This window comes from Mangifera indica, chromosome 6, assembly GCF_011075055.1.
Source record: "Mangifera indica cultivar Alphonso chromosome 6, CATAS_Mindica_2.1, whole genome shotgun sequence".
Classification (NCBI taxonomy): Eukaryota; Viridiplantae; Streptophyta; class Magnoliopsida; order Sapindales; family Anacardiaceae; genus Mangifera; species Mangifera indica.
This window is the reverse complement of record NC_058142.1, coordinates 5,208,226-5,222,919: the sequence shown is the minus strand read 5'-3', so window position 1 is coordinate 5,222,919 and position 14,694 is coordinate 5,208,226. Positions and strand designations below refer to the sequence as shown.

The 14,694-nt window shown below is 31.1% G+C and overlaps 2 protein-coding genes across 7 annotated transcripts; one reads left to right on the top strand and one right to left on the bottom strand.

Moving 5' to 3' along the window:
* Positions 1-173: 173 nt before the first annotated feature.
* On the top strand, positions 174-8,440 carry LOC123217914 (DCN1-like protein 4). 6 transcript variants are annotated; one of them, XR_006502584.1, is made up of 11 exons: positions 174-321; positions 433-502; positions 1,504-1,588; positions 3,789-3,863; positions 3,953-3,989; positions 5,113-5,196; positions 5,323-5,383; positions 5,484-5,590; positions 6,146-6,211; positions 7,687-7,796; positions 7,907-8,440. XR_006502584.1 is itself a non-coding variant. In XM_044638992.1 (10 exons), the coding sequence occupies exons 2-10, from the start codon at positions 433-435 to the stop codon at positions 7,013-7,015; spliced, it is 681 nt and encodes a 226-aa protein (XP_044494927.1). In that variant the 5' UTR covers positions 174-321; the 3' UTR covers positions 7,016-7,274. The 6 variants fall into 6 exon arrangements, 4 of the variants coding, with proteins under 4 accessions (XP_044494927.1, XP_044494926.1, XP_044494925.1 ...); XR_006502585.1 differs by having other exon boundaries at positions 7,679-7,796; XM_044638992.1 differs by lacking the exons at positions 7,687-7,796; positions 7,907-8,440 and adding an exon at positions 6,920-7,274.
* Positions 8,441-9,230: 790 nt separating this feature from the next.
* Positions 9,231-11,051, bottom strand: LOC123218579 (deSI-like protein At4g17486). Its single transcript, XM_044640071.1, has 3 exons — positions 10,541-11,051; positions 9,913-10,200; positions 9,231-9,693 (listed from the first exon to the last, which is right to left on the bottom strand). Exons 1-3 carry the CDS (start codon positions 10,671-10,673, stop codon positions 9,440-9,442), a joined length of 675 nt encoding a protein of 224 aa, XP_044496006.1. The 5' UTR covers positions 10,674-11,051; the 3' UTR covers positions 9,231-9,439.
* Between the last annotated feature and the right edge of the window lie 3,643 nt (positions 11,052-14,694).

Here is a 14,694-nt window from a genome sequence, read left to right as displayed (position 1 = left end):
GAATGATATTATATATATAAATAAATTATACAATATTTTATATATAATTTGATATAATAATTTATAATAAATTGATTTTAAAATAAAAAAAATCATACCACATAGCTGTGAACTGTTATCTTATTTTATAAAAAAAATAAAAATTATATAATTTGTTCGTTGACCTAATTTTATTACTACATCGAATTCAAAAGCAAACTTAACTAATAAATTAAATAAAATAATAATAAAAAGGATTTCCATACAGAAATTGGCGCTCCAGCAGCATCATCATACTTTTACCGTGCGACGAAGCTTCTTCTTCGTTCGCTCACTTCCGAGGTTTTCTTTTTCCTTCTTTATAATATATTTATTTTTCTTTTATATATATATAATTGTTTGATTCTCAAAATTGAAATTAAAAAGTAAAATTCTCTCATGTTTTTGGTGAAGATGCGTCGTTCTGCATCGAGGAAAACGGGTCAAAGTAATTCTACGGACTCCGCTGATCCCTTTCTCTCTGGTATCCATTCTTTTTACTTTCTCGATCTTCATTTTTTATCTCTTGATTTCATTCTATTTTTCTTTATCTTAATTGTGATATGATGATCTTTAAACTATCAGCTCTTTTGAAATTCTCATTGTTTTAAGCAAAATTCTGTTGTTAAAAGATTGCTCGATCAGATTCCTTGGCTCTGTTTAAGTTTACGTCTGTTCATTTCTAGAGGTACAATTGTTTTTGGAAGTCTGGTCATTCTTTTTCACTTAGTATGATCTTTTTGCTTTTGAAATGCTCAATGAATTTATGTCTATAAGCGCCATTTATTTTTGAATTTTTACCTTTCTTGAAGTAGAAGAAGAAGCTCCAGCTTTCAATTACAATTAAGTGAATACAGCATGTATTGGATAGAATTTAGAGGTGTATTGGATTTGTTTCCAGAACTTAAAGGTGCATATGATGGAATTTTTATAACTAATTGTGTTCAATATGGATATGAAAAAATGTGCACACGCAAAGATAATTATTGGACCGGCTATAAATTGAAAACTTTTCTGTGTCCAGTGTTCTGCCCTTATATTAGAAGAGAGTGATTATTTAGTTCTCCTACATGCTGTGATGACCCTTACTAAATGTTCATTTTTCCAACTAATGTAGCCAATAGCAATTAAAATGCAATAAACATGTCACAAATTGGTCAAAATTGTTTGAAGTACATTACATATATGTTTGTACTGTGCTAATTAAGTTTTATGTTTCAGTGATTGTAGGTTTTATCATATTATTCATGGTAGGTTGGTATGTTGTCAATCATGTTTATGGATGTAAAAGATTTAAGAGGAAAAAAAAAATAAACGGAATCAATGGGGATAAACAGAAGTGAACCTATTAACATATTATGGCTGAAAAATAGTGAGCTAAGGAGCTAAAACTTGTAACTGGTCACTGTTTATGTCCGTTTTGTGAAAATTTATCTATTATTCTCTTATTAGAAAGTCATAATCATCTTGTATCTTGTTTTTCAGCTTCTGGTAAAGCATCTTCCAAAGAGATGGAACGAATTGACAACCTGTTTTACACATATGCAAATAGATCTTCTGGTGTGATTGAGTAAGGACACTTTTACATGTGTGATTTGATTGATGGAATTGATATTATAATTTTTCATAATTTTTAATATAAATGTCATTATCGAGTTTTCATAAAACATAGTGATGTTTGATTAAAATTTGTGTAATTAATGGTTACAAATACAATTTCCAATGCAATTGCATAAGTGAGACTGTTGGTGTTGGGTAATGCTGCAAACTTACTGTTAACCTGATTGTAGAGATTGGAGTATACTTTATTTGGTTCATGAAATTTTGGATGATTTAGAGAAAAAGGAAATATTAGTCAACACCATATTAGATATGATATAACTTTATAATGGCTGTACAGCAGACCTGTTACCCGGTTAACATGCACAAAATTTGGTTGACTCAATTCAATAAAGTCCTACCTGTCTTTGTAGCTACAGAAATCCATGTTTGCCATTTTGTTTTGCCAGAATGTCATTGTTACAATGAGAGTGAGATGCTAAAATTGGAGATTTTGAAGTGGCATGTAAATTGCATGAAACTAAATGGTGGTTTAGTTCAGAGCTTAAATACAGTTCCTCTTTTTTTGAGAAAGGGAATACAAGAAACTTCAAGAAAATACATCTGATTGAAAATTTTTAAGATGCCTGAAAAAAAGGAGCCATTTTCTCTGTTTTATATAATATTCCAACTTTGAGAATTGTTTTTGAATATCTATCAAACATGTTTTCAGATACTGAATGTCAAAAGAGGTTAACGGATACCTTGATTAGTCCTGCCAAACAGTGCACATCAACACCATCTGGTATCACTCCACTGTTTAATTGGTTTCTCACATACTCCTCCTGACTATTTTCTGCATTTATTCTGAAAATCCCTTCTGACTGCATTCACGAATTCAGAGGTTTAAAACAAAAGAAAGGCAAAACAAAAATAATAACAACAAGAAGATAAAATAAAAAATTTAACTGATAGCAATTTAAACAAGCCCCCATCACAATGGTAAGACAGTGTACATTAAATGCTTTAATGAACAGAATCTGTCCAATTACCATAATATATGTGAGAACTAATGAAAAGAAAAGAAAACAATGTGAGGTACCTGCAAGCCTCCTCGACCATACAGGTGTCTTTGCATTAGCAGCAATATTGTCGGCACACTGTTCCCCCTGGAATCGTATGACAACTGCATAGATTCAGTGGAAACTCCAAAAACAGTTGCACTGCATATTTATAACAAGGGTTCTTCAAAATCACAGTCACACATTGTATATTTGATGCTAATTTTAGTATTAACTAAAAATTTGTCTTATCAGAAGATTTTAAATAAACTTTTGACCTGTATGGTTGAGGATAATTTAAGGTAGCCAAGGGCCCACATAAATACTTGGCTAATACTGATTTTTGAAGTCTGATAGTTACTGGCAATAAATTCATGGCTTTTTGATAACGTATGACCTAAAATACTCAATATCCAGGTTACTTAAGCCAAGGAGAATTGCTAATGAACTATTATGGATTATGATTTTTGGATGTACAACTTAATTTGGGCAGTTTATCTTCTTTTTCACTCTTCTTTCTGCATTTAGGTTGTTTGTTTAATTTTATTTATTTACTCCTTATCACTTTACATGCATTGACCTAGAGCTGAAGGTCTAACCTTATCTTCAAGGTCTTTGACATGATTGTTTTGTTGACCATTTAATTGTCTGAGAGCTGACAAACTCTGATAATTAAAATGGTGCTTGATCTTTCTGCAATTGTTTCTGTGAAAAAGATTTTGGAACTGTTATGTTGCTATCCTCCAGTGGAACTCAAATGTTTGTAGTGGCAACTATAATTATCTTGGTATGTATATTAGTTTCAAAAAAAAAATTGTGCTGCAAACTTAAGTGGTAAATGATGCTAAATTAAACTGCCATAATTGCAAGGTGAGTAAAATTACTCCTGTTGAGGAACATGGAGGATTCTCAAAAGAATGAGGAATATTTACGATGATCTTAGAAAAGTGAAAAAGCAGAAAGAACAGATACTTTATAATAGCCACAATAGATTGTGTTAACCTACTAATGGAAATATTTGTTATATTATCTTTTAGTCTTTAAGATATCCCTGTATCAAACAGCATTATACTGTTGTAATTCAAGATGTGATTTGTATCTGTGTGTGTGTGTGGAGTTAGCATCTTAAGATGTGAATACTTTCTGATGTTATATATACTATTTGAACAGCCCAGAAGGAATTGAAGCTCTTTGTTCAGATTTGGAAGTCAATCATACTGATGTTAGGGTCTTGATGCTGGCTTGGTAAGTTGCATACATATGCATTTGATACCTCCTTTCTTAACTCTAAGCATCAAGATAATATAGTAGAACTGATGGACTACACATATCAGGAAAATGAAAGCTGAAAAGCAAGGATACTTTACTCTGGTAAGGATCATTGGTCTCATATGCACTTCTACTTTTATAAACTTATTTGTAAATTTTTCTTTCTATTTTATCTGAACTAGACAGAATTGTTGTTTGGTTTTGCATCCTTCAGTTATATGTTTATTGGCATATCATTTTATATGACAATCCAGCTGTTGAGTACCAATTTTATTATCAACTTTTAGGTGGGGAAGTTAGACATTTGAAGAAGTTTGGAAATCTGTTTAAATTCTTTGTTCTAGAATTTTAACTGGCATAGGTTTGAGCTGGATAGAAACATGTGTTTTCACTGTTTATTAACTGAAAAAGAAAGGGAGAATATGTGTGTTTGGGTGGGTGAGGATTTGAATAAAATGCAACATTGGAAAATTTTTCCCTTATATGTTATTTGTGTTGGATGAGCCTTTTAGAAACATATAATTGCTTTTAAGTTCTTAAAGTGAACCATTGGATAGTTACAGATTTACTTAATGCCTAGGAATTATATGTTAGGTGTTTCTTAGCAACAAGTTTTCAGTTGTTTTGCCCATCTTTTTGCAAACATGGTTGGCAAGCGCTTTTTTTTTTTTTTTAATTGTGGATCATACATGATATGGGATTGAGAATTCTTACAACTCAATTCACTGATTAAGAATAGACTGATTGAAAATAACTTTTACATGGGTCAATAGGTCAATGATGATCAATTCTGGGTTGGACAGTTGAATCTGAACACTACCTAATTAATTATCATATTAAATGGTCAACCATTTTTACCCATAACCAGTTTAGGTAAATCCTATACCATTGACTTTGCATTGGATTGAATTGAAATGTGTTTATGGGTCTTGTATAAATTGTCACACCTAGGTTGACATCCCATTTGAAGTGTGTTAATACCTCTGTGAAAGAAAAGTGATGGCCCAGAAGTGTTTCTCTGTGGTCTTTGTTTGATGTGCCAACTGTTTGGAAGCAGCTCAAACATGTATACTAAATGAAGAAGAATTTTTATAACCAGTTTGACGCATTGCTTCAGTCGAACATTTGTGTTTGAGGATCATCAGTAGTACGTTATTAATTCATGCGTTTGTAGGGTTTATTTGGTATTGCCTTATAACTTGCCTTCACAATCCTTTTTTGATAGGAGGAGTGGCGAAGGGGACTCAAATCACTGAGGGCTGACAATGTAAATAAATTAAAGAAGTCCCTCCCAGAGCTGGAGAAAGAGGTAGAATTTCTTACAGTCTTCCTTTTTGAACATCTGCATATTTAAAAGCTTGATATATTAAATGATTCTTGGATTTTTATATTAAATGGTGTAGAAATGATGACATTTTCTTTTCATCTTATAAAGGTTAAAAGGCCATCAAACTTTATGGATTTCTATGCCTATTCATTCCGATATTGTTTGACAGGTATTATGAGTTTATGACACATGAAGTTGGGTGTTGAGACATCCAAGATTTTTCTTCCTTTTTTGTGCTTCTTTTTAATATATATGGTTTTTTCTACCAGAAGAGAAACAGAAGAGTGTGGACATAGAGAGTGTCTGTGAACTGCTAGATCTTGTTTTAGGATCCCAATGTCGTGCCCAGGTTGACTATTTCATTGAGTATCTAAAGGTGAGTGGCCATTTGATTACATGTCTTCAGAGATTTCATTTGATACGTTGTTGGATATATTTAATATAATATGGTTAATACACTAGCAACTCATCATGCTTTTGTTAATTGAAGATCTCATTTTAATTTTAGATACTAGGATATATCATCTTTTATGGGTTCAACATCGGTAGAATAAAAAGATATTTAGGAAATTTGAATAATTAATTATCTTCCAATTAGGAGAGAGATTATTTCATAATATTTTTTGTGCTTTGTTTACTTATAGGAAGAATAGTTATATCTTTAAGTTAAAGAGAAAAACCATTTCCCTATCAGCCTTACCTTTTCCCAAATACATAAACCATCACTGTGGGCAGAAAGCTCAAAAGAAAACTTATTCTTGAGTGGCACCAAATTGAGCAAACCATCCTTAAACACCAACCCATGTATGCCCTATTATTAACCGAGAGGAAAAATGTTGAACAAATGAGTGTACCTCATATTTCTTAATACTTGAGTGAAAAAACAGTGATGCTAATATAAATATTTCTTATACATGTCTTCTGGATGCAGGTTCAAACTGATTACAAGGTCATAAACATGGATCAGTGGATGGGCTTCTTCAGGTTCTGCAATGAGGTAGTTATATTTATCCACTCTTGGTGTGGAACTTCTTCGTCCTTTTTATTATGTCCTTATAAAATGAAAGTTTGACAAGTTGGTACGCTTCTAATTGCACCTATAATTGAGAAAAGATCTTTGCTTTACTAGGCATACATGCACCAATCAGCAGAGACTTGCCCTTGTAAAAAGAATATTTGTTGCTTGTATTCTGATTTGGAATTTAGCTTTGCAAGAACATTCCTTGGAACAGATTTTTTGTCAAGGTGGAAGTGTATATATGATGTGTGGCAATGTGTCAAATTTTCTGTTGGAGTAAATATTATAAGCATTGGGAGCCCACCTTCTGGAGGGATCTTTACAAGGATATGGAGTTGGTTGGAATTGTAAGTCCACATGATTTTCTCTCTTACAGTGTGGAAGTGTGGATCAGGGTCGCGTTAAAACCATTGCTACTTTCTCTGTTATTAGTTCTGAAAAATATCTTATAGTTTATGCTACAAGAAAGTGATCAAACTATCATTCAAATAATCGTAGAAATTAAAAAGGGGAGAGGATATGGGGTTTTATCTTATCTTGTATAGTATGTTTGCTCCTTTGCATCTGGTTTTGCATAATAACCAGGTGACATTCTTAGTGGCTTTTTCCCCATAAATAATGAGGTTTTTTTTAAACATCGTTTTTATTGGTATTTAAGCCTTTGATGACCTTTTAATCATTTGACAGATAAGCTTCCCAGACTTCGATAACTATGATCCGAATCTGGCTTGGCCGTTGATCCTAGACAATTTTGTAGAGTGGATGAAAGAAAAGCAAGCGTAAACTGGGCTTCTTTAAGCCGACTTGATTCTCAGCTGTATACTGTAATTTTTACTTGAGTAGGTAGTGTTGAAATCTTCGTTATACACTTACAGAAAAAGTGCCTAGAAATTGTATTAAGCTTTGCAGAAGCATAAGTACTGCGTTCTTTTGTCACTTCTAGTTCATCAATCTGTTTGCAGGACTGTTGAAAGTACACAAACTAAAGTGGCACTTGAATTTTTTCCTATTTGCAATCTAGACTTTTATATTTTACATTTCAGGACATGAGCGTTATCCTCAAACTCATCAGCCTTGTCAATATGACAACTGCCAAATAGTTCTTAACTAGAGTTTATCGCAAAGAACTGTAGTGTGAAGTTGGCTATGTTGTTGAATAAACTGTGGATCAGTTGCATAGATGGTAGATGTATGGTGAAATTAGTACAGCATTATTTGTTTTTTTTAGTTTTTGTTTATATTGGCTTGGAAATTTCTGCCAATTTGGCAGGAATCTATCCATGTCTGCCTTTACCATATCCATATGCACGAATTATTCTCTGACAAATCATGTCCCCAAGCCCCAATGTTTTATGATAGGTGCTTTTCATTTGGCTGTTTTATGAGGCAACATTGTTTTGTAGTTTTCAGTCTCACATTACATCCCTTCACTGTTGGATGTTTTAGTAACACAGATGATTATCGAACTTGGGCTGATCTTCCTGTAAGTTGGCTATGCAATTGCTCAGTCGCATTCTTATTGTCAATGCATATATATTTCCAAGTGATTTGAACCATAAATCAGGTATCTTCTGGCACGTTTGATTAAACATCTGATTTGGAATGATATATGTAAATGTATGCATATGATTTTTAGTCATAAGAATGTAACCCAACACCAAATTTTGGGTGCAGTGGGTCGCATTGATTTGTTTTCTTCCTTGCTGTCGTGTCTTGATGTTGCAGGCAAGGTAAAAGAATATACTCTGTCCTGACACTATAACTTGGTCTATACTATACTGTATTTTATTTTGTATTGTACTTGCTGCTGTATGGTCATATTTTAATTTTAAAATTCAAATATTGTGTTGTGTTGCTTTCAGTCAAAGCTTTTGATGTTAAACATTTGTATTTTATGGTATGTTTTTTTATAGATGCCTTGTCATGTATGATTGTGTTTAGATGGATTATTCAACGGTTCACTAGATGATGATTTGATGAAAATTCAAAGGTAGAAATCGATTGGATGTGTTGTGATTTAGAGATGGTAATGTGATTGAGATGGAAGGTGAATTCAGGAGCAACAATTGGTAGCTTCTTGGTGGTGTTTGTTTGGCTTTTAGTCTTTGGGCATACCACATTTGAGTATACATGATGCTTTTTATGTAATTGGATATTGCATTACTCTTAATTGGCCAAAAGACTTGATCCTACCCAATGTTTAATCCATTCTCAAATTCATATTGTGGAGTTTCTAAAAACTCAAATATCCACCTATTATCATACATCTGTTAAAAATTTTTGTTATATACAAGGGTAAAACTGTTATTTTAACATTAATATTAAAATATATATAATTTTATCGATTTTTTTTTTGCATATTTTGAAAATTAATAATTTTACTTTTGTTTAAATTTTTTTAATTTTGAAATGTGATTATTTTTTCTCTACGCCTAGTTTTTTTCTTCTCTCTCTAACCATTACTTTTGTCTCTGGTGATCTCCTCTTTCCTTCTTGACTATTAGTCAACTCTGTCTTAATGTCAGTAGATGAAGAAATGTCGATGAGTGTCTTTTGATTTGTTAATAGAGAGAGATGAATTGTCTTCTTCAAACTTTTTATTTTAAATTTATTCAATAATTTAATAATAGATATTCAAAATGTTCGCGTAATTTTATTGGTATATTGTTTTGCTGATTTGGGGTGTGGACAACACATTCTTCTTGAGACGGCAGACAAAAATTTTATTTGGGACAAGCTTTCCATTAATGCTTCTCAAATAAATTTTATTTATGTTTATCGAAAATTAAAGAAGAAAAATTATTTCCAAAATAACATATTAAGAAAATTTAATCACTGCAAATTTCATGCTCAACGCTAAACGAGTTAATAAAATTAATTTACAATCTACTTCAATCTTTTCACCCAAATTAATTATAATTGTGCTTTTTAAATTTGAATTACTTCAGTAAAATGCAAGCTTCAAAAGGAAACACCACAAAATTTGGCAACCCATCTGTTTGGTAACAAAAATGGAGGTCAAATTTCTTTTAAAATTGCGCCGACACAACAAAAAAAATGAAGTGAAGCACTCAATCGTACAACTATGTGTAACATTCCTGCCACTGCCGAAGTTTCTCAGCGAATGTTAGCCTCGTCCAATCACAAGAAAGAATTACAGAAATAATTAAAATTATGCTTTCATTGAGGGAAAAAAATTTAACATTTTCAACATGAAGAAGATGAAGAACCAAAAATCAAAGGGGAAGATGGAGGAAGAGCTCGCCTGGTTCTACTTCTACCGCGAACTTGAGTCCCGGAAGGAGACGACGAAGATGATGAAGACGAATTCGAAGATGCTAATCTGTTTGATTCGCTTGTCAATTTCTTCTTCTCCCCTTCAAATGCTTTATCTTCTATTCTATGATGCCGGAATTTAGTCGAATTTAGAGTCGCTGGAAGAACACAACTACAGAAAAACCCTGGACAACAACAGTTATTAGACTCTCAGTCCAGAATTAAATCAAACCCAGAACTGGAAAAAAATGAGAACCACGCAAACATCAAAAGCCATAAATTTCAAAGAATTAAAGCTCCACATTGCACTTTTATCCTAACAATTCTCACCTTTTTTCTCCATTTCACCAACAAAATAACATGTTTGCAGAAGCAACATCAAATTGCAATGAAATAGGCCTTACCGATTCGGGCGAGGCGATTGACCCAGCTGGGGATTGGATTTCCGGTGAGTCGAATACAAGCATCATTGCAGAAATGGTTACAGTTCTTTGTGATTAAATTATATGCATTTCCCTTATAATCATCTGCCAAATCCTCCATTACAGCCCTCACTTCTGAAGGGCTCATATCAGTTTTCCCAATCAAAATTGTCTTCCTATATGTAAATCCATCAGAGTGTTTCGGCTCTCCCTCAAAAATCCCAGTCGTCGGATACTCATGAGCTCCAAATGCATACTCAACACCATGAACTGCATTCCAAGTTTCAAACTTCATCAAATTAAGTTCAGTAAAACAGAAACCCACATCACAGAAAGTATCCGAAATTCTAAACTTGAACTACATTTCCCTTTTCCTGCACTTTCCCATTAACCAAACACAATGCACTACTCAGAAGTTTACTCAGTCAAGCACCACCAGATCCACCGCAAGCAATAGGAAAAAAAAAAAAAAAACAGAAACGCTAACAACACTGAAAACATTGACCAAAAACAAAAAGCAAGCGATCTAGCAAGTTCAGAATCAGATCCTTAAAAAACCCAGAAAAAATATTAAGCAAATTCTTCACATAACAGAGCTTAAAATACAAACCTTGAACTCCAGAATGATATACTCCAAGGCCAAGCCAATATGCATAGACATTAAATGGTGTTAAATCATACACGTTTAAGTGCACTGGCACTGATCCTCTATCATCAAAACCTGAGTTTTTTCTACACAACATTATGTTCTTTAAAAGTTTTCTTTCTTGTTTGTTAAATTATATCACCAAACTGAAGACTTTGTGCCAAGAGAAAAAATGAGACTAGGGGTCCTTTTCAACATACGTCAAATCAAGCAAATCATGTTAAACCCAGAGAAGAGATTAAGAAAGCTGAAAATATAATAGTGGGAAATTATAGCGTGATTAAATAAAAACAAATAAAAATGAAGGAAAATCTGATAAAGAGAATGAGAATCTTCTGATAATGGTTACAACCGGCGGCAGGTTGTGCCACACCGATATTTTTAATTCAGACCAAGATAGTTATACAAGTATAGAGTTGTTGAAATGAAGACCTGAAGTTGAAGAAAACAACAGAAATGGGATTTTTAGAATTTTGAAAAGGGTAATGCTAGTTGTTCACACTTTTAAGTGCATCAATAAATATTTATATTTATATATCTTATCACATAATTAAATATTATTTTATTTATTTATATAATGATAAATATAAATATATACTTATTTATATACTTAAAATAAATATATACAATTTTATTGTATTGAAAAATAACGTTTGGAGGAAAGTAACGGTTTGAGTCATAATGTTATGTAGTGGATGTGTGAGTGAAAATGATATTAAATTAAAATTATTGTGATTAGTGTTGGATTTTTCTTTTTATAAGAAGAGGAATATTATCATCATCATTTGGGATTTCCAATTAACAGTGCATTATTTTGGATTTTTCTTTTTATAAGAAAAGGAATATTATCATCATCATTTAGGATTTCCAATTAATAATGTATTATTGCAGAGTAATATTATGTGTACATATTTTTTAAATATATAATTATGTGTATAGATTATTTATCATCATATAATTGAATATTAATTTATTTTTAATTCAAAATTAACTAATTATATAATGATAAATTATCTATATACTTAATTGTATATTCAAAAATTAGTATATACAGTTTTATTGATTATTATATGTTAACAACAACTCATACCTTCCCAACAAAAACTATAATCTATCACTAAATTATGATTTATTTTTTAATCATCATTATTTTCATGTGTTATTAACATATTATAAGCTCAAACATTCCAGTGATTTTTGAAAATGGTGGGTTAAATTGAAATTTATAATGTGAAATTTTTTCATATGTTATTAATATACTATAACATATTATAGGTTAAGACAACCCATTTAATGGAAAATCAATTATCACAACAACAGAATGCAATTTATATAATGTTTATAAAAAAATATATATATATATATATCAATGGAGAGGAACCCGTGTCCAAAAATTAAAAAAAAAAAGTTTGATTATAAGACAAAATTTTAAGCAATTTTGATTAATTAGTATTTAATGTAAAAGGTAATATTATTTTTAAGTAGAGTTATTGGAAGCATAAACTTTGATTATGATTTAAATTTTGATGGTCTGGGGTTTGAAGGGCAGGTTTCCATGTTTGTAGGTGAAGATTAACTTGACCCTGTCTCCCTCTACCCACTTTAAATATTTCAATTTTATTTGTCCCTATGTTTATATATAAATTTAATTTGCCTATTATAAATATTTTTTTTTTCATTTCACATCATACTACAATCCCTTTTTATGTTTTATTTCATTAAAAAACTTATTTTTTCTTGGTATATATATGATGATACAACTATATAAAGCCTTTTTGGATATTTTTTCATGAACAACTCTAAAAAGAATCTCTGTTTAAGATTTGAATGTCAAAAATTTGATCTCCTTTTGAGAAACGTTAGAGGAGATGTGTGTCAAAGACTGACAATACACTGACATATTCAATAAAAGCCCTCTTTTTAGCTTCAAACCATTAATGAAAATTTTCATCACCAACTAATATAGGCAATTTAAAACCTTGCAAATAATAAGTTATAGAAACACGATAAAGACAATTAATTAATCATGATACCCATTGTAGCGAGAGATAAAATAAATGTAGTGAAAACTAGATACATTGAGATTTTTTAATGTGGTTCAACTCGTTAATGGTTACGTATTGGTAAGCTTATTTTTTTAAAGTAAATACTAATAAAAGATAGTCAAGAATTTCTTAAAGTGTAATTAATAGAATTTTGAATCTTAAATTTATTAAATTTGTAAAATGATTATATAGTTGGGAAATATGGGTAGGAGTTGTTGATGAATTAATTACATAATCTTATTTATTTTCACATTTAAAATGCAATTCATTTTATTGTACAACTTACTCTTATATCAATATAAATTTTGTAATTAAATTAAATCTAGAATAATAAATAAATAAATATGAATGGTGTTACTTTTATTAATTATAATGTTATCTTTCATTTAGAAAAAGAAAAACATTGAATTTTAATACATAAATCAAATTTGTCAATTAGCTTGAGCAATTAAAAAATAATATGAGAGATTTCTAAATATATTGTTTAATATTTTTTTTCAAGGATTTTTCCCATAATTATGTAGGATTTTTTTTAAATATTTATTAGAATCCAAAAATAATCAACCTCTGAGACTTTTAACTATGGTTAATTGTGAGTGTATATATATAAATTTGTTTTGGAAAATACTGACCAAATTTTTTGAATTTTAATTTTGAAAAAAACTATTAACATTGAAGTTTAAAATTTTGGTGGTGGTGGTGTTTGGTAAGCTAACTTGGGCCCAACAAGAGAAAAAGGGAGCAGTCAACCTATATGATACATGGAGGCCCACAAATTTTCAAGCTATTTCTTTTTGGTTGGGTTGGTGGACCCATTTCAATGCCTATAATACATGTCACTTCAAATTATGTCAAAAGAATAGTTCACGGGGAAAAGAACTATATCGAAAAGAATTATATCCCACCTAAATTTTAGGTTATTTTCAAATCTACACCTACGAGAGATAAAAAACTCTAATTTTCACTTATAGTCAAACTTCTGTTAATTTTTCTGTTAAAGAGAGGGGTAAAATAATTATTTTACTGTTTATATTAAAAAGTTATGAAGTTATTATTCATCGTCCCTCAGGTTTTAAAAACTAACATTTCATCTTTACCTAAAGTTTTCAAATTTTGAAAAGTAACATTTTCACTTTCAAACCTAGGGTTTTCATATTTTTTAAAACTTAGCCCTCCCGAACTTTTAAAAATAGCAGTTTCACCCTTATTCTTCAACTTTATCTTCTGACATTGTCTCCGACCTCTTCCTTCTCCTAGTGTGACGACGGTGGTGCGATGAAGAGATCTCTCTTCATTGCACCACCCAGACAACGAAGGACAATGCTTCATCGTCCTTTGTCGTTCGTCGTGTCGTTCAGATATTACGACGATGGTGGTCCTTTGCAGTCGGAGATGAGAGATTTGTGGAATGCATTGGCCGTCAGTGGTGGCTGGAGAAGAAAGCAAATCCTAGGGGTGAAATCTAAACTTTTCTTACTTTGAAGATGGGTTGAGGTGTTAATTTTTAAAACCTGGAGAGGGAAAATGATAAAATTTTAAAATTTGAAAGTTTATAAGTAAAATGACAATTTTACCTTTATTTCTAACTGAAATTTTGGATGACAGTTTGGTTATAGGTAAGAATTAGAGTTTTTCATCTCTCGTGGGTGTAAGTTTAAGAATGACCTAAAATTTGGGTAGGAAATAGTCCTTTTCCCTAGTTCATGCCTATCACTAGAAATTACCATCAACTATGCATATTTGAATGAACATTGTCTAAGGCTAAAATTTCCCATCTATTTGTATGGCATCTTCTATATTATCATTTCAAGGGTCAATCTTATATGCACCCATATTATAATTTAGAGTTATTAGTTTTATCTTACTTTAGACTTATTAAGAAAACAATTCTAATTTCTCACCAGTTTATCTAAAGATGACTTAGTCATTTTCAATGCACTTTTGACTACATTGCATATACCTTATAACCAGAGCATCCCAACAATAAAAAATATACTTATGAAATCAACAATCATACACATTTACCATTTAGCATGCAAATTAATAGTATCAATTCAAACTCTTGTCACGCTC

What these genes read in the sequence shown, in the direction of transcription:
- LOC123217914 (XM_044638990.1), top strand. Translation starts at nt 433, where the DNA reads ATGCGTCGTTCTGCATCGAGGAAAACGGGTCAAAGTAATTCTACGGAC. An exon ending in CGCTGATCCCTTTCTCTCTG is followed by an intron (nt 503 to 1,503) that starts GTATCCATTCTT and finishes CTTGTTTTTCAG; the next exon opens with CTTCTGGTAAAGCATCTTCC. An exon ending in ATTTCATTGAGTATCTAAAG is followed by an intron (nt 5,591 to 6,145) that starts GTGAGTGGCCAT and finishes TTCTGGATGCAG; the next exon opens with GTTCAAACTGATTACAAGGT.
- LOC123218579 (XM_044640071.1), bottom strand. Translation starts at nt 10,673, where the DNA reads ATGTTGTGTAGAAAAAACTCAGGTTTTGATGATAGAGGATCAGTGCCA. An exon ending in ATATCATTCTGGAGTTCAAG is followed by an intron (nt 10,201 to 10,540) that starts GTTTGTATTTTA and finishes CTTGGAATGCAG; the next exon opens with TTCATGGTGTTGAGTATGCA. An exon ending in CAATCGCCTCGCCCGAATCG is followed by an intron (nt 9,694 to 9,912) that starts GTAAGGCCTATT and finishes GTTGTTGTCCAG; the next exon opens with GGTTTTTCTGTAGTTGTGTT.